The following is a 19,405-nucleotide window of genomic DNA, read 5'->3' as shown; positions in this document are numbered from 1 at the left end:
GCTCACTCCCTGGGCCTGGAGTGTAAATAAGGTTCCATAAGCTGAGCATAGTGGCAAAGAAAAAAAAAAAGGAGGGTTATCTGGTCATAATGGAAGTCCATTAATTTTGAGTATCTTCCAGCTCTATAAGCTGTAGCATTTGATAAAACAGAGGTCGTGGATGTATGTTGATAATAAATACCCTCTATGCCTTTTTTTATATTATACAGCATCTACTTAGATGTAATTATTTAATTGCAAGCTCATAACATCACATAAACATTGGCAGTGGCATCTATCTGTTTTCTTATTTGTAAATTAATTGTACCAGTAAATTACCCTCAGAATATTGCTGATCTGAATTATTCAGAAAGAGGTAGTTTTCTAATTAATTTTCCAGACCTCAGTATCTGAAGACCTCACTACAGACTATTTTGTAGTTTCTAATTTGCCAGTAGACATTAGAGAGCTCATGGGTGGGTTCAGTTGTACTTCACAGAACTCATCATTTCCATGTGAACCAGCTGCAATGAGCAGGACATTATAAGATGCATTTCCTCTTAAGTATCTAACATGTAAGATCCTGCTTTGACCACTCTGAGCTCTTCTTACATCTCCATTAGTCACTTGTATCTGCTGTTTATACTTGGTTGTCTCCTTTAATGGAAGTAGGGAAGTAAGGAAACTGGTTGAACAGCAAATATTAATAACAGCTCAATAAAACTGACAAAAAGCCATTAAGATTTATTTTTCTGGGGAGAAATTAGAAGCATTTTCTGATGGAAAATTAAGAAAAAGGAAGGAGAGAGTTGAGTGCTTAATAGTGAAACCTCACGTGTTCTCTTTCAATGTGAGCTTATTTATATGATAAAGGGTTGAACTTTGACCTTGTTTTGTATGCATCCTTCCACTTATTCACTGAGGAAGCCCCAATCTGGGCAGAGGAGCAGGAGCTTTGATACCAGTTAAAGAACTTGGGTTCAAGTTCTGATTCTGCCATTCCTTACTCTCTGCACTCCAACAAGGTTTTAGCTATTTTATCTCTTAGTGTCTTCATTACGTGAAGTGGGATAATACCAGCCTCTCAGGGTCTGTGTGTGTCTGTATGTGTGAATGCATGTATGCATAAAACAATTTCATGCCTGGTAGAAGGCAAATATCCAGTAAGTGTTGGGTGCTGATACCCTTGAATTCATTTCAGAAGTGTCTCATTGACCAGGTACCGTGCTCTCACCCCGGAGTGTTTATGCCTTGTAAAAGCATACTGGTTTAAAACACTGACTTACATATGAAGAGACCTTAAGGCAGGTTGTTAGATTTCTGAGGTCCTCTGATAGACTCTAAGGCAAAGCTGAGCCCTCGACTCTATTTGGATTTAAGTAATTACAAGTGTTTACTAATAAATATGAGCTTTCCTAATTATTTTCAGTTGGTGATTTTATCTTGGCCTTAAATATTGTAAGCTGTTTATACAGATTTAAAGAGGAAAGAATGGGGACTTCCCTGGCGGTCCTGTGGTTACGACTCTGAGCTTCCACTGTCAGGGGCACGGGTCGGGGAACTAAGATTCGCAACCCAGTCTTGTGTGTGTGGTGAAGCCAAGTAAATAGCGCAAACTTCTAATCAAAGTGATCCTTTACCCTTCCCCGAAACTCTAGATAAATATAAATGTAAGACTAAGACATGGGTTTTTCTGGAAGGGCATTTTACCCAAAAGGCTCTTTGCCTATGACAATAATACAGGCAAGGTTCAGATACTGGTCTATAACCATCTATAGAAGTGGTCCTTTAGCTTGATGCTAAAAAGATATTCTGAAAGTGAACCCATTGCGTGGATTTTTACTATACACTTAACTTGAACCTAATTTGTATACAAACTCAGTTTACCTTATTTGTGGCCAATTTTATAGTGAGAACTGTAGAAACAAAGATTAGCAAAAATAATGGCAAATACTTGTGGATTTAACATATGTATGTTAAAGTGGGTTACAAATATTAACTCTTAGATTCTTCACAACAACCTTGTAGTAAGAGAGGGTCTCTAGCTCTGGAAGTTTAATTAGAAATATAGGAACAAATACCTACTCAACAAAAAGACAAGCCCTTATGAAGCTTATGGTCTAATTAACGGGGCAGACAGTTACCAAAGAATTATATGAGTAACTCTTTATATGCTCCGGGAAGCAGAGCCAGCACCTGAGCTAGCCCTGGGAGTAGGAGAATTACTTCCAGGAAAAGAGAGAATGTTTCAGCTGTAATCTACCAGATAAATTAGGAGTTGTGTCTTTTGTTTTGTTTCTGATGAATATGTTCTAACAATGATTATTTCTAATTAAATTCTGACAGTATTCAGAGTTGATATAGACCCCACAAGTTAAGGACTCAGTCCCACAAATCTGCCCCCACTTTAGGAGTAAGCCAATAAGGGGGACTGCAGGCTACCCACATTTCTGACTACAAATTTGGCTGTTTCTCATGATCTCCCCTATGCCCAGGTTTAACAGTTCACTAGAATGACCCCCAGCACTCATGGATACCTCTGTGCTTACAATTACAGCTTTATTATACAGGATACAGCACTGGAACTGCCAAATGGAAGACATGGGGATGGGCGTTGCACAGTGCTTCCACACCTTTCGGGGTGGGTCACCCTCCTAGCACCTAGATGTGTTCACTAATTTGGAAGTGCCCTAAACTCACTGTTTGAGGATGTTTATTAAGGCTTTATCATATAAGCATAACGGATTAAACTGTTGGCCATTGGTGACTGAACTCAATCTCCAGCCCCTCTCCCCACCTCGGAGCTGGGGAAGGAGTAGACCTGAGGTTCTAACTCTAATCACAGGGTGTTTTTTTTTTTTTTTTAAATGGAAAACATCTCCAATCCTGAAGCTATCTAGGGCTCCCACCAGGAATCATTACTTTAATATGATTGATACCCTTCTAACTTAGAATTCCAAGGATTTTAAGGAGCTCTGAGCCAGGAACCGGGGACAGTGATCGAATACTTAAACTTCATTATACCAGCATTGTTTAAATAGCCTCTGTGGCAGCCAGGGAAGCCTGCTACTCAGATCTTCAAGACAACTTAAAGCGGGGAGCATAGCCAACTGACAGCTCTAGTGGCCATTCTTTGACTCCACTGCGCCCTTTGCTCTGAGAGCACATTTATTTTGCCCTCTTTCCACCAGGGGCTGAGCATCCCAGTGTGGGACTTCTCTATGGGGCAGCTTTTGCCAGAATACTCCCCACGGACCTACCCAAGATTTTCTCAGAACTGTATACCAGTCTGAGGCTCTTCCTACTAATCCTCCTTCCCTCTCTCCTTTCACAGGAATCAAACCTGCTCACGTTCTCAAGGCTTTCCCTGCCTACTCCTGCTTGCTCCCTTTATCCTTCACAAGTCTTCCTCTCAGCAGATCTCTTGCTTGTCTAACCTCGTCTTGATGTCTGCTCCTTGGAAGACCCAAACCAACTCAGCCTTTAAGATACACCCTACTCCCAACCATAGCAGCTGAGACACCATGGCTATGGGAGTGTTCTGTGTTCTTTGGGAAGCCTCTCCTCTTCCTTATTTCCTTCTTTTGGGCTCAGGGGACATTCTCTAGTTTCTTACTCCAACCTCAATGACTTCTCCAGCTTCTTCTGCTCCAGGGATGAAAGTAACCCCGGTAATTAATACTTCTTTTCTTCTTCATCTGCAAAATCTCAAGGGAGAGTGAAGGGAGAATAAAGAATGGCTTGGTAAGTCCACTGATTAATGACCAATTCCTGATTTTTCTCTCTTAAAGAAGACGGTGTTGCATTAATATTAAACATTTTGTAAATGTAAGGTGAAATATAAGATGTGCTATATGATAATATAGTCATTAAGTTACAGCATTGGTCCCATTTTTATAAACATCACTATTTAATCATTGTTGAGTATACTCTTAATCCTGATGTATAATTTATGCCTAAAACAGACCATGAAAAAAACTTAAGTCATTCTTGATTCAGCTCATTTGGGAATCCGAACTAGCCACATAAAATAGTCTTAAATGAAATGCAAGTTTTTACAAACTTACGACATCTATAGGAACTGCTTTTCCTATTTCTTCACTGTGAATGTCCCAGATTTCTCTTCTGTCTCCTCTTATGACTGTGAGAAAATACGCTTTTGCCTGTAGGTGTTAAATGGCATGAAAGCATCAGGCTGCTACTTCTCCCTGGAGATGGAGAACCGAATAATGCTAGAGTTCCTTTTAGTGCTCTGAGATAATGGTACATGGGAAGAGAAAATCTATGATTGATTCTAATGAGTAATCTTCTTGATGGCTCAGTAAGGGTAGCTATTCATTAGGGAACTATTTAACTCAATCTCCAGGCCAGGCTCATAAGCATTCAGAAAGTTTGTGAAACAACAGATAGTATTTAACTCAATTATACAACTCAGTGAGCTGGGTAGGTGTCTCAATGATGACCGGATTCTACTAGGAAACTAATCAGTAGAGCTCTGCTATTTGACTGATTTTAGACAGGAGAAATGTGACAAAGCATCGCAAATGTGGTAGCGGAAAGGAAATTAGTTGTGATCTAGAATAGTTAAATTGGGTACTCTGAGGGACTGAAAACCAAAAGAACAATCAATAGCTCCAACTCTGATGTCTCAAACTTGTAATGCTATGATACACACGTCATATAATTCATTTTTCTCTTCGCAATGAACACTTTGCCCCATTTTAATTGAAGAAACTGAATCTTGAGAGAGTATATGATTTCCTAAGGTCTCATGGCTTTTTAAGTCACAGAACCAGCAGTCAAACCTGAATCTATCTACCAGAGTCTGGATCCTGAACATGATGGAGCTGAAGGAGGGAATGACCGTGCAGCTCATGAATTTCCTATCAATGGTCCTCTATTCACATAAGAAAATAGATTTTCTATAGGCTAAAGAGAGTGGTACTACATAGAATCAGCAATGTGACATTTATTTCCAGCTTTGACATGATGTGCATAGAGAAGTAGTTTGTCAGAGCAAACTTGCTGTGGGGATGCTCTGCTCTCTGCTGCGTTCCTCATGACAGCTTGGTTGGCTTGCATTAGAACAGTTTTCTCACTGTCACAGTTTCTGAGCAACCTAAACTACATGCTGCCTTCCAGCAATCTTTCAGACTTCTGACCATAGCCTAAGGTTAGCAATGCATTTGAGATTCATGACCTAGTACATGTATGGGATATGTGAGTTTGTAGATAATTGAAAAAAAAATGTCAGAAAATAATTCTTACCCTTACTTACTACATGTGATGTACTTTGACATTTTCTATTCTGATTCATTAAAAATAAACCCATTAAATTGATTTCATGGCCCACTAGTGGGTTATCATCCACAGAGTGAAAAGCAAAGCATTGTTCTGTGCATGGCAGACGAGATTATTTGAGTGGATGGAAAGAAAAGACACTTTGGTTTGATTAGGTCAAATTTACCTTCCTGTTTATACAGGAGGGGAGGAATTATGGTCCTATTTAGGATGAATTTCCAACTTTTCTGCACTAGACTCCACTCCTCAGTATGATATGTATTTGCATTCTGCCAGGTCTTGGGGAGCAATCATTTTTGTTCAAATATAATATCAAAAGTGAGTGGGAATGTCTCAGAAAGTCTTTTGACAGCTGAAACAGTGAAACAATAAATCAGCAGTATGATGAAAGCCTGCACACACATAATACCTATAATAATCAGTAGAAGCATAGCAGAAATGGGGGGGGGGGAGAAACTTAGTTCAATTACACAGTAAGGTTACTTACTTCAAAGTCAGCAGAGTGTTGTAAGGTTATACATATTGTTAAGGTTAATTGCATCTATTCAGAATGCATTTGAATCTGAAACAAAAGCTTAACAGGAAAAGAAAAATCATCAAAGGGAGAAGACTGTATTTGAAGGGTCTGTTCTATATCAGAGAATCAGCCAATGATGGTTCCTTTGTTCTGTAATGTTGGTAACCATTCCCCTCTCCCCTAAACACTTAAAAGGCAATTTATTAAAGTCTGGAACAAAAACTGACCATTCAGGTATGACCTAAATCAAATCCCTTATGATTATACAGTGAAAGTGACAAAAAGATTCAAGGGATTAGATCTCATAGACAGAGTGCCTGAAGAACTATGGATGGAGGTTTGTGACATTGTACAGGAGGCAGGGATCAAGACCATCCCCAAGGAAAAGAAGTGCAAAAAGGCAAAATGTCTGCCTGAGGATGCCTTACAAATAGCTGTGAAAAGAAGAGAAGTGAAAGGCAAAGGAGAAGAGGAAAGATATACCCATTTGAATGCAGAGTTCCAAAGACTAGCAAGAAGAGATAAGAAAGCCTTCCTCAGCGATCAATGCAAAGAAATAGAGGAAAACAACAGAATGGGAAAGACTAGAGATCTCTTCAAGAAAATTAGAGATGCCAAGGGAACATTTCATGCAAAGATGGGCTCAATAAAGGACAGAAATGGTATGTACCTAACAGAAGCAGAGTATATTAAGAAGAAGTGGCAAGAATACACAGAAGAACTATACAAAAAAAAAAAAAAAATCTTCATGACCCAGATAATCGCGATGGTGTGATCTCTCACCTAGAGCCAGACATCCTGAAATGCAAAGTCAGGTGGGCCTTAGAAAGCATCACTATGAACAAAGCTAGTGGAGGTGATGGAATTGCAGTTGAGCTATTGCCAATCCTAAAAGATGATGCTGTGAAAGTGCTGCACGCAATATGCCAGCAAATTTGGAAAACTCAGCAGTGGCCACAGGACTGGAAAAGGTCAGTTTTCTTTCCAATCCCAAAGAAAGGCAATGCCAAAGAATGCTCAAACTACTGCACAATTGCACTCATCTCACGCTAGTAAAGGAATGCTCAAAATTCTCCAAGCCAGGCTTCAACAGTACATGAACCATGAACTTCCAGATGTTTAAGCTGGATTTAGAAAAGGCAGAGGAACCAGAGATCAAATTGCCAACATCTGCTGGATCATGGAAAAAGCAAGAGAGTTCCAGAAAAACATCTATTTCTGCTTTATTGACTATACCAAAGCCTTTGACTGTGTGGATCACAAGAAACTGTGGAAAATTCTGAAAGAGATGGGAATACCAGACCACCTGACCTGCCTCTTGAGAAATCTGTATGCAGGTCAGGAAGCAACAGTTAGAACTGGACATGGAACAACAGACTGGTTCCAAATCGGGAAAGGAGTACGTCAACCCTGTATGTTGTCACCCTGCTTATTTAACTTAAATGCAGAGTACATCATGAGAAATGCTGGGCTGGAGGAAGCACAAGCTGGAATCATGATTGCCGGAAGAAATATCAATAACCTCAGATATGCAGATGAGATCACCCTATGGCAGAAAGTGAAAAAGAACTAAATAGCCGCTTGATGAAAGAGGAGAGTGAAAAAGTTGGCTTAAAGCTCAATATTCAGAAAACTAAGATCATGGCATCTGGTCTTGTTACTTCATGGCAAATAGATGGGGAACAGTGGAAACAGTGACAGACTTATTTTTTGGGGCTCCAAAATCACTGCAGATGGTGACTGCAGCCATGGAATTAAAAGACACTTGCTCCTTGGAAGACAAATTATGACTGACATAGACAGCATATTAAAAAATGGAGAGATTACTTTGCCAACAAAGGTCTATCTAGTCAAGGCTATGGTTTTTCCAGTGGTCATGTATGGATGTGAGAGTTGGACTATAAAGAAAACTGAGATCCAAAGAAATGATGCTTTTGAACTGTGGTATTGGAGAAGACTCTTGAGAGTCCCTTGGACAGCAAGGAGATCCAACCAGTCCATCCTAAAGGAAATCAGTCCTGAATATTCATTGCAAGGACTGATGCTGAAGCTGAAACTCTTAATACTTTGGCCACCTGATGTGAAGACCTGTCTCATTTGAAAAGACGCTGAAGCTGGGCAAGATTGAAGGCAGGAGGAGAAGGGGACGACAGAGGATGAGATAGTTGGATGGCATCAGCAACTCAATGGACATGAGTTTGAATAAACTCCAGGAGTTGGTGATGGACAGGGAGACCTGGCGTGCTGCTGTCCATGGGGTCGCGAAGAGTTGGACACGACTGAACGACTGAACTGAACTGACAAAAACTGAAGCCATTTGCCATCTTTAAAACTCACGGGCTAGTATTATCCAGTGTTTGTTTTACTAGGGAGCCAGTGAGAGCAAATATCCTGGGCTACCTAGGATTTTAAGAAAATCTGAACCCCTGCTTTAAGAAATACTTAAATGTTTTCTCATTTAAAAATCCTTGGAATATATTTTTCATGGCTGGAAAAGTAAAGTTGTATCTGCTTGTTATAAAAATCTAAACTACATCAGGAATTCCCTGACAGTCCAGTGGTGAGGACTGAGCACTTTCACTGCTGTGTCCCAGGTTCAGTTCCTGATCCGGGAACTCAGATCCCACAAGTTATGTGGTATAGCCAGAAAAAAAAGTACCACCCCCCCCCCAACCCCAGAATAAAAAAACTGAACATTACTAAACTAATATAGAAAGGAAAAATCCCTTGCCATTCAGAACCTCAGAAATAAACAAGCTGTTGATGTAAGGACCTCTTTAATGTAGGTTGTGCTTTTTCACTTTTTACACCAAGTAGAAAGTCTTAGAGCCATTATGCCCTTCAATTTCTACTGCCAATTGAAGGTGAGAAAAATAATGTCTTATATATAATTATTATGATTGCATATAATAAAATAGATATCTCTAAACAGGTATCTGAAGCATTGATGGCTTTGTTTCTCTCCTATAGAATAATTCTGAAGGTGAGTAGTCTAGGGCTGATAATAGTACAAATAATAGGCAACCTTAATAGAACTTTTGTTATTTCCTAGCTTTATTCTAAACACTTTATACTCTAAGTGATGGATACTTGTTATCCCCATTTTACAGGTGAAATAATAGAAAAACTAGGCAATTTGCTCAAAGTTATAGCTAGAAAGTAACAGAATTAGGGTTCAAAGCCGGGCAATTTGGCAATGGATTACCACTAGTGTGGTGGTTTTACAGTTACAGGGCACCAGATCACTTCTTTCTGCTCTGCTATTTCTGAGGCATGTCGTCTATATCCAAGTTGCCTCACTGACCAAGATGGTTGCCTGAGCACCAGCTACCACTTCAACCATCCAGGAAGGGGGGAAGGCAACAAAATACCTTTCCTGTCCATCTGTCTTCACTTAATGGAGCTTTCCTAGAAATCCTTCTCAATGGCTTCCCTTATATCTCAGTTTGCTAAACAATCACACGTCATGTTTGACTATAAAGAAGGTTGGAGACTATAGTCTTTACTGGGCACATTATTAACCTGAATAATACAGGAGTGCTTTTAGGAAGGAGGTGGTGAGAATGAATGGGTAGGTAGGCCAGCATATTGTCTGGTTTAGGCATTAAGGAGAGTCAAGCATATGAGCAGAAATCAATCATATGATCAAACTATTGCAGGAACTTCTCAAAATGCAAATGGGATATCTAAGGAAGAAAAATTTTAATGTAGTCCACATTACTGTTCAGAGTATTGATTTTAGAGAACTATTAAGGGTTTTCTTCTGGATGATGTTCTGTGCAATCTTTGTTTTATGCCTTGTACATTCTGCAGGATTATAATAGTGAACAGTTGAAATAACTGAAATGGTTAAGTGAGTGGTTATATCAATGATGCATCGATGTTGTGAAATATTATGTAACCATTTAATATTAAGCTTCTTATGTGCATAATCGGAAAAACCACTTACAAGTGAAAGCAGCATATAAAATTGGACTTTAGATATGACTGCTAAGTCTGCTAAGTCACTTCAGTCGTATCCGACTCTGTGCAACCCCATAGGCGGCAGCTCACCAGGCTCCCCCGTCCCTGGGACTCTCCAGGCAAGAACACTGGAGTGGGTTGCCATTTCCTTCTCCAATGCATGAAAGTGAAAAGTGAAGGGGAAGTCGCTCAGTCGTGTCCGACTCTTAGTGGCCCCATGGACTGCAGCCTACCAGGCTCTTCTGTCCATGGGATTTTCCAGGCAAGAGTACTGGAGTGGGGTGCCATTGCCTTCTCCGAGGCTTGCTTACTACCTGCTTTAAAAATGGTGGATTCCACAATTCAGTGTTCCTCAGCTGCAATGCAAACACTTTGTGTGTGTGCAACATCCATCATGTTAACCTGAAAAGAGAGAGACAGAGACCAGACATAAATATACTAATGCGGATGCTGTGCTATGAGTAATAGAGTCCTTTGTCTCTGACTCAGGAGTCTTGTCCTCTGTCAGCATCCATGACATAGTAATAGCCTGTTAGGCAAATATTTGCTTATAGGTAGGCTCCAGGCAATGAGCGACTTCACTTTCACTTTTCACTTTCATGCATTGGAGAAGGAAATGGCAACCCACTCCAGTGTTCTTGCCTGGAGAATCCCAGGGACGGGGGAGCCTGGTGGGCTGCCGTCTATGGGGTTGCACAGAGTCGGACATGACTGAAGCTACTTAACAGCAGCAGCAGCAGCAGCAGGCTCCAGTCACATCCCAGACCTGACATCTCTGTCCTCTGAAAATGTGAGTGTCTTGTAGTTTTTTACTGAGGAAGCAACTTAAAACATTTTTAAGTATTCTTACCAACTGGCCCTCATCTCTGCTTCCATCATATGGTTTTTGGTCTCTTAAAGACGGCAAGTCTCTATAGTATTATGTGTGTTTTAAGTGAAGAAGCATCACATCTTTCAGCTCTGTGCTATATGATTATCTGGGTAAGATAGTAATCTGAAGCTGGAGTACATACCACGTCATGTGCCCTAATCAGGTGGGATTGCCTCCGCCTGACAGAGGGGGCACTCTTCTGATTTGCGTCAGTTTACCGCCTCTCACTAAGCCATGAGTCTACATGAGGATCCTGGGTGGAGATACGTGTGTGTGTCCCTCTTTCTGCTTTCCATAAAGGTGTATTATGAACAAAGGCCCTGGTGTCCTGATGGTCTCTTATCTTTTCTGTCTGGGTGCCTATGCTGCCAGCCTTCTGGACATCGGTTCAGCCCTCCATCAGAAGCTATGAGAGAACTAACCAGCCTCACATCAGCCTCTTGGGTGTGCAGACAAAGTCCTGGGCTCTTCAGACTCTGAGACTAAAGAGAATTCACTAGTCCTTCCACACCAGGGATGTGGAATATGGGTCAGGGCTGATGTGACAGGCTAGGGATCAAGGATGATTTACTCAGCCTGATCTTGTCATTTTTTTTTTTTTTAACTTAGGAATATGGTTTCTTTACAAAAGAACTCTTGAAAACCTGAGTGCCCTATAAGTTGACTCACATTGGTTAAAAACATATGCTTGAGTCCTGTGCTGAAAACCATGTTTTAAAAACCAATATGGAAAACCGTATCTAGAAATTAAACATCCAGTGCCTTTGTATAGTTTTCTTTCTTTCTTTTTGGCCATGCTGGGTCTTCGTTGTCGTACAGGCTTTTTCTCTCGTTGCGGTGCGTGGGCTTCTTGTCACGGCTTCTCTCGTTGGGCTCTGGATCAACAGGCTTCGGGAGTTGCAGCTCATGGGCTTAATTGCTCTGAGGCATGTGGGATCTTCCCGGACCAGGAATCGAAGCTGTGTCTTCCGCATTAGCAGGTGGATTACTTACCACTGAGCCACCAGGGAAACCCCTATCCACCACGTTTGATTAGCCAAAAAATTTTTCGTTCTTTCAGTGTCCCCCAAAGGTAAGATTTTCTTGAACTATGAAAACCTCAAACCAGCTTTTTATAGGACAGTAAACTTTGTGTCTACTGTTCTGCTTTATCTGTTTGTGATGTAATCTCTTTCTGAATTTTTGCTTGTGACTACATTCCTTTTTCAGTCAAATTGGTGTTGTTCCTAATTAGAAATTTAAATTACATCTGCTGTGGTTTATACACACCAGGGGATATATTTATGTAATACTTTTATCCAGCCCAGATAGTCTTCATAACTTCAACAAAACATTTTTTTCATAGAGTGCTTATTGATGAGACCTTATTAAAAACATGCAAGAATGTACACCAGAGAGACAGTGGTGTGGCTTAGGAGAGAGCTCACAAGGCAAAGAGTTCTTAAATATATATATTTTAATGGTACAGAAAAACATTTTCCCCTTGTCGCATGCTAATCTTTATACGTTCTCCCTTAGTATATCTCATGGATATGGGCTGTTGGAAAGTGAGAATAATCTTACAAATGGAGATGTTTCATTAAATTTCAATGAGGTAATTAAGGAAACTCATTTTCAAAGATATACATTTATTTCAGTGGCTTTTGAATGTTGCTTAATCAGAAAATGACTGGAATACTAAATATAGTTAGGTTGGGCTTGTCTCCATCAGCAGCTTTGAGAGTCAGGCTGTTGAAAGGGATGACATGGAGGTTAAAACAGCGGAGGCCCTTGCTGTGGGTGGAAACTAATTGGCTGAAAACATGAATAAGTTATACTTGTTATTCATGTCAAGGAAAAGCCAAGAGAGCAGGGATGAATATTTGTGTCTACCCAGGCATTAGGCTGTGCCACAGGATATTAAAAAATAAAAAGTCAATCCTTAAGCACCTCTTCCTACAGGAAGGAAGAGGGATAGAGGCTTCATTACTTGGCCAGTGCTTTCTTCTGAATATTATGTTTCAGCTTTGACATTTTCAGCCAATAAAATACTGCTAAGAAGGTTGCTAAGGAATTCTTTAACATAAAACATTTATTACTTGGACCACTGTCCTTGAGCCCAGGGTTATGTTTAAATGTTTTCAGTTAAAAGCTTCTGATTTCAAGGCTGCTGCTGCTGCTGCTGCTAAGTCGCTTCAGTCGTGTCCGACTCTGTGCGACCCCAGAGACGGCAGCCCACCAGGCTCCCCCGTCCCTGGGATTCTCCAGGCAAGAACACTGGAGTGGGTTGCCATTTCCTTTTCCAATGCATGAAAGTGAAAAGTCAAAGTGAAGTCGCTCAGTCGTGTCTGACTCTTCACGACCCCATGGACTGCAGCCTACCAGGCTCCTCCGCCCATGGGATTTTCCAGGCAAGAGTACTGGAGTGGGGTGCCATTGCCTTCTCCGGATTTCAAGGCTAGAGAATTCTTTTCTCATGGCCCTGTTCTGAGTCTGGGTACTTGTCAGCTACCTATGTTGGCCATAGATTGACCGTAGTCTTATTTAATCCTAAGACTAAAGATTCTATGTGATGTTGTCATGCTGCTGCTAAGTCCCTTCAGTTGTGTCCGACTCTGTGCGACCCCATAGACAGCAGCCCACTAGGCTCCCCTGTCCCTGGGATTCTCCAGGCAAGAATGTTGTCATACTTAATTAGATTAGATATTGTAGAATAAAATCTTTTACAAACTGTTTTTTTTTCTTTTCAAACCTTTCCTGAAAATTTCATAAGAGAGATTCATGGAATTTGGAAAATTCTCTATAAAGCTTCTCTTAGCAAACATCCTTGTGGTCTGCTCTGATGGTTTCATGAATTGTTCCTAAGTGTGCATGCTCAGTTACTCAATTGTGTCCAACTCTTTATGACCCCATGGACTGTAGCCCTCCAGGCTCCTCTGTCCTTGGGATTCTCCAGGCAAGAATACCGGAGTGAGTGAGCTGCCATTTCCTTCTCCAGGGGATCTTCCTGATCCAGGGATCAAACCAGAGTGTCTTATAAGTCTCCTGCACTGGCAGGTATAAGCTCTGTTAAAGGGGTTGTATCTGTTTTTTTGGTATCTCTCCTCTCTCCTCATAAGTCCCTAACACACAAGACCATAGTGGGTGCTGAGTTACATTTACTTCCTTTGTTTGGAAGTCTATCAAGAGGCCAAAGTTAAGGACAGTCATATTTGATGTTTTCTACTTTGAAATGAATGTTTACCTCCAGACACCCCCCTGGTTTAAGTCAAAAGTGCTAGGTTTGAGTCTCAACACAATTGCTTAAAAAAACCTTATGATTTTTGGCATATGATTTAACCTCTATGTCTTTATCAGTATTTATGAATCCTTCAATTCCCTTTTGGGGCTTCCCAGGTGGCTTAGTTTGGTAAAGAATCCGCCTGCCAATGCAGGAGCTTCAGGAGACGTGATTTCAACCCCTGGGCCAGGAAGATCCCCTGGAGGATGAAATGGCAACCCACTCCAGTATTCTTGCGTGGGAAATTTCACGGAGAGAGAGGAGCCTGGTGGGCCACAGTCCATAGGGTCGCAAAGAGTCAGACACGACTGAGCGACTGAGCATGCACGCACAATTCCCTTTTAGTCCAAGTATTTGAAGACAGCTTGATTGATCTACATCCCTGCTTCTCAAAGTGTGGTCCCCAGGTCCAGAACATCATCATCATCTGGGAATTGTTAAAAAGGCAAGTTATAGGCTCCTCCATCCCCCACATACCGGTTGAATCAGAAACTCAACATTTTATAAACCCTCCAGGTGATTCCGATGCATGTTAAAGTTTAAGAACTACTGATTTGCAGTGTAGTCAAACCCCTGGTATGTTGAGAAGCTCCATACCACCATGTGAGGGGATCCTGAGGCTTCTGCAGTCATTTCTTCCTTGGCATTTAAATCCAGCACCTCATGTTTCATCTTTAAGGCCCTGCAGAATGGCTCACTGTTGCATCATATTCAAGTCTGCAGGTATGAACTGCAGCTCTCAAGCTTCTATCAAGGGTGGCCACTTGAGTGAAAAATCTTTCTGAGGGTGAACAAAAAATATGCAATGGACAAGGGATTAATTTCCAGTGGCGGCCTCCTAATTTTGTATTCATCACGTTGTACGTTTGTGAGGCTACACAGGCAACGTCTGCTGATATCCGTTAGGTAGTTGGGCACCCAGCAGCCACATTTGCATGCAGAGGGGGTCACACACCTCCCGTGTACAAGTCTAAAATTAAAGCGCAGTTTGAAGCTGGCTGAAGGCTCACTGCTAGGAAAATAATGAGATAAGGAAGAAACGGGTTCTGTTAATCAGCACTTTTGGCCTCTACTGTTCAATCTTTGCTAATTTGTCCTTTGAAACGGTACAGTCTGTGTTGGACGGAGACTTCTAAGCGTATCTGGGCTTTTTTTTTTAAAGGCCGACGTTTATAAGCTGATTGTATTTATCCATAACATTTCCCCTCACACTGTACCCATATGTGTGCTGCATTCGGTTGCTGTGTTATGTTTTTGCTGTATGAAATAGTCATACTTTTGTGGGATTACATGCATCATGACAAAGAAGAGCCACCGCAGCACAGACTCACAGACTGGGGTCTGTGGTATCATTTCAGTTCAGTCCACATTCATCAAGCAGCTACTTTGTGCCAGGGGCTGGGCATATACAGATCAATCAAGTGGAGTTTCTGCCTGCAAAAGCTCACAATGTTTGAACAACTCCTTGTATCTCAGTGCTGAATATTTTTGCCTAATTGAAGTTTCCCCTAATTCCCACTCCCTCCCCACCCGCCCATCCTGTGCCCAGTGAACTGAAGTGACTCTTGGCTTCTCTGAGCTCCTGATTATGCTCAACCTGTGTCCCCAGTAAAATGAGGGGCCCAGTGGACCCCTGCCTGGAAGTCAAAGCCCCAAAACCCAAGACTGTGGCCATCTGGCCACTCAAATGGGTCATTAAGAAGAGGTTGTCTGCATTGAAATGGCCCCTACACCCAGTTTGCGGCAATGAAAAAGGAGCGTGCCCTATATTCCCAGTGTGGGTGACATGGGAGAATGCCAGTCATCTCAAGTGGATGTGCCCGTGAGGGCCACCGGGAGGAACAGTGGAGTCCTACGGTTTACCGAGAGCTAATGGTGAAGTAGTCACTTGTCAGGCTTCACCAACTGCTCTATATTTCCATATTGGGCCATGTGTTCTTGTTTTACTTTGACAACTAGATTGTAAGCTCCTGGAGAACATGGGTCTTTAGAGAATGATTATTTTTCATAGTACCTATTTGATGGCGATGATCATAAATACAGTACATTATCACAAAGAATATCTGGTGGCTTATATGCATTAATAATTTCTCATGGGGACTTCCCTGGTGATCCAGTGGCTAAGATTCTGTCCTCGCAATGCAGGGAGCCTGGGTTTGATCCCTGATCAAGGAACTAGATCCCACATGCTGCAACTAAGTTCTGATGTAGCTAAATAAATATTTTAAAAAAAATTTCTCCCGGTAATTGATTTTTTTCTCTTCTTTCTAGCACAGGTGCATATACCTTGATAGCACCAAATGAAAAACGAAGAAATGAGATACAACAGAGTATGTATATTATTTAACACTCAAAATACTGCTCATTTTCTTAGTAGAATTGGCTTGCATTGGTCTGAAGAATTTTTAGTTTCTGATCTGTATAGACTCACTGGAGCTCATTTTTTTCCTTTTTAAGTTTTGGCAGTTTTAATTATACCTTTTAAAACTATTTTATTGTTAATGCTTCTAAATTTCTTTCTCTATGCTAATAGCAGAACTCATTGCGTAATCATAAATCTGAGGTTTCTATTGCAATTAAACAATTTCACACCTATTGCCAACCGACCTATCAAGTTCCTGCAAAATTGGGCTTACTTCAGATATCTTTACAGGACTAGGAACACTTTTGAAAGGGACAAGTGATACATGAAATAGATTATAAAATAATCTTTTTCCTGGATCTGTTCCATTCCTTCTTAATGGAATTTTTCTTTAGTTTCTGTGCTCGTTTAATTTTGTAACCAACAGAGTCTAACCTCAGCTGTTTTTATTGGTGACTTCACTTTCCTTCTCTAGATTGTAAGCTCTTTGAGGGCAGGGCTACATCTTGCTTGTTTTTGTGCTCCTTGTACCTAGCGGACATACAACACGATTAATGTAGTGTTAATGTTACGGTAAAATAAGGGCTGCTGTTTAAAGAGACAGCATTAATATTTTCGAGTTAGGAGGAGAACTAAAGTTCATTTCATTCACAGAGAAGTTTCTGAGGCTTGTTCAAGTCAGCTATGGGGCTAGCACTGAGATCTTGTGCTCTCCATTCCTGATCTTCCTAGGAAATTTGATTTTGTAATGACTGATGAACATAAGGACACAGCAGGAAGGCAGCTCTCTAACGGTCTCCACTGGACGAGTAGCCTCCTGGGTGGTGTATCTGAGTCTGTGCAGAGTGTGACCGTCACAATTGTGCAGACGTGGTGACTGTGGGTACTGCCTGCAGTTGACCAGTGGAATCCCAGAGATTCTGGCATCTTACATGTTTCTTATTTAAATGGTTAACAGGAATTTAAGCTTCAGTGTGGTCTGGATTTTTGAGATGTTTCAGAAGTTGTTTTTTTTTCCTCTAATAATTAAAAAATATAAATGGATGTTTGAAATAATCATGTCTCATGAGACACCTTGGAAAAAACAGAACTAGTATCTCTGGTGCCCCCTGCTGCCAGTCAGTGTATACTTGGGGAATTGGGCACTGCTCCACAGGGAGTAGGCTCAGCTCAGTGGGCCCAGGTAGTAGGAATTGGAGAGCCCTCATTCCTCACGGTTACAGTGATCTTGGGGAATATTTAAAATGCAGCAGATACAGGCATCAGAATTCTACGGGGGCTTATGTTTACTGTGTGTGCAAAGTTCTTATTGCCACATGAATGTTTTGCATACACCCTATAGGAAACTTTTAACATTAAATGATGTGCGCTTGGTCGCTTCAGTCGTGTCCAACTCTCTGTGACCCTATGGACCATGGCCTGCCAGGCTCCTCTGTCCATGGAATTCTCTGGGCAAGAATACCGGAGTGGGTTGCCATTTCCTTCTCCAGGATTAAATGATGTAGGGTTTGAAAAATGCCAGGATGCGAGGAAGAACTAAACTTCTTTATTTAGCAGGAGTTTATCTTGGTTTCACATCTGTACTTCTGTGTCAGCTCTTGGAGAGAAAGTGCCTTAGGGTGACCCCAAGGGGTTAGGACTGGGTGGTGGCTTCCTTTCCTGGATATCTCGCCCACTCATGCCCGCATGTAGTTAAATGTCCATCTCAAGGGAGCAGTTTCCTTTTCACACTCTAATAATTGATGATTTCATATTTCTCACCTGACTTAGTGGCTGCGAAAGAGCTGGAGGAACTGGAAAGGTGGAAGAAACAACAAAGGGAGAAGTCCATTAACCTACCGCCCGTGACGCTAGGTAAGCCAGCAAGCCAGTTGCTTGAATGTAGGAGGACAGGGCCGCCCAACAATCTGCTTAGCACCTTGCCCACATCTGTCTTTCAGTGTCCGTTATAGGTCATTGAGTCATTGTGCTGCTTGGAATGAAATGCATTTAAAGTCAAAATATACATTTAAAGTCAGAAGTATGCAGGTAAACCGTTGTTTCTGACTCTCTGCAAATAGCAAACAGATGATGCCACAGTTATGGGGGAATAAGAAGATGGCTTAATTGCCAAATAATTTACAGCCTCTTAGTTGATCAGCTCTGAAGAAATCTTACCTAGGGCGTCGCATATGCCTCGTCATAGCTCTTACTCCCATCCTGATTAGTGCTATCACAAGCATATTAATCATGGCAGTTAACTGGTTATGGGAGAAAAAATTGGAGGGTCAATTCTGACAGTAAGATGTCAGTGGGCTGGGGACACGGGGTAGGTATAGAGATAATATCATCTGTGTTTTCATTTGCAAATAGAGACTTTGGGGCCTCTGGAGCATGCGGCAGTGTGATAAATTGCATGGGCTGCTTCTGCCCGGCGTTTGACTCACTCACCAGGGAAGTCCTCTCATGCGAAGCATTCACATCTTCTCTCTGCCAGCAGCAGCTGGGAGCTTCAAGGGCTGGACGCGCCGTTCCCACAGGTTTAGTTTGCACAAATGTGGTAGAATCAGGGGCCACTGACTCTCACAGTAGTTTGCAAGAAGTACTTTTTCCAAGATGTCGGTAGAAATAAGCTCATTTGGTGATTGTGTACAAGCAATAGCATTATCATTATCATCCCACTGTATTTCATGAATGGGGTTCATCTCATGTCACCTTTATGCTGAAGAAGCTGCATTTGAGGGGTACAACCTGGAGGACAGCTCTGTCTTTCCTAACTGGCCCCCTCACACTAGCTATCTGGGTCTGTTTTTTTCCCCTATGTTCTTTGGATGAAATTAGATCTTTGTGGTCTTTCTCAAATAATAAAGTTGTCCAGCTAATTCTAGGCATAAAACAGTGTCTTTTCAGTAAGTTCAGCCCTAAATACTGGTCATGACTCTATTGCTAATAGAGATTAAAGCTTCTTCCCTGTTCCAGCCCGGGCCTGCTTTCCTTTTTTTGCCATGCCACATGGCATGTGGGATCTAGTTCCCCACCGGGGATCAAACCCCTGCCCTCTACAGTGGGAGCATAGAGTCCTAACCACTAGACCACCAGGGAATTCCCATCCTGGGCCTATTTTGGATAGAAAGTTGGCAAAAGAAATGAGTGTGGCTGAATTTTTCTCTATTG

The 19,405-nt window shown here is 41.5% G+C and overlaps 1 protein-coding gene across 2 annotated transcripts in view; it reads left to right on the top strand.

Moving 5' to 3' along the window:
• EPSTI1 (epithelial stromal interaction 1 (breast)) overlaps positions 1-19,405 on the top strand; it is a 100,867-nt gene that overhangs the window by 3,417 nt on the left and 78,045 nt on the right. For both annotated transcript variants that reach the window (XM_010854600.1, XM_010854602.1), the window contains exons 2-3: positions 16,162-16,220; positions 18,023-18,106. In XM_010854600.1, the coding sequence (XP_010852902.1) occupies positions 16,162-16,220; positions 18,023-18,106 (143 nt within the window). The remainder of the gene's footprint in view (positions 1-16,161; positions 16,221-18,022; positions 18,107-19,405) is intronic.

The sequence above is a fragment of the Bison bison genome, unplaced genomic scaffold (genome assembly GCF_000754665.1).
Source record: "Bison bison bison isolate TAMUID 2011002044 unplaced genomic scaffold, Bison_UMD1.0 scf7180017864345, whole genome shotgun sequence".
NCBI classification, from domain to species: Eukaryota; Metazoa; Chordata; class Mammalia; order Artiodactyla; family Bovidae; genus Bison; species Bison bison.
The sequence above is the reverse complement of the archived record's forward strand: the minus strand, read 5'-3'. Positions and strand labels throughout refer to the sequence as shown.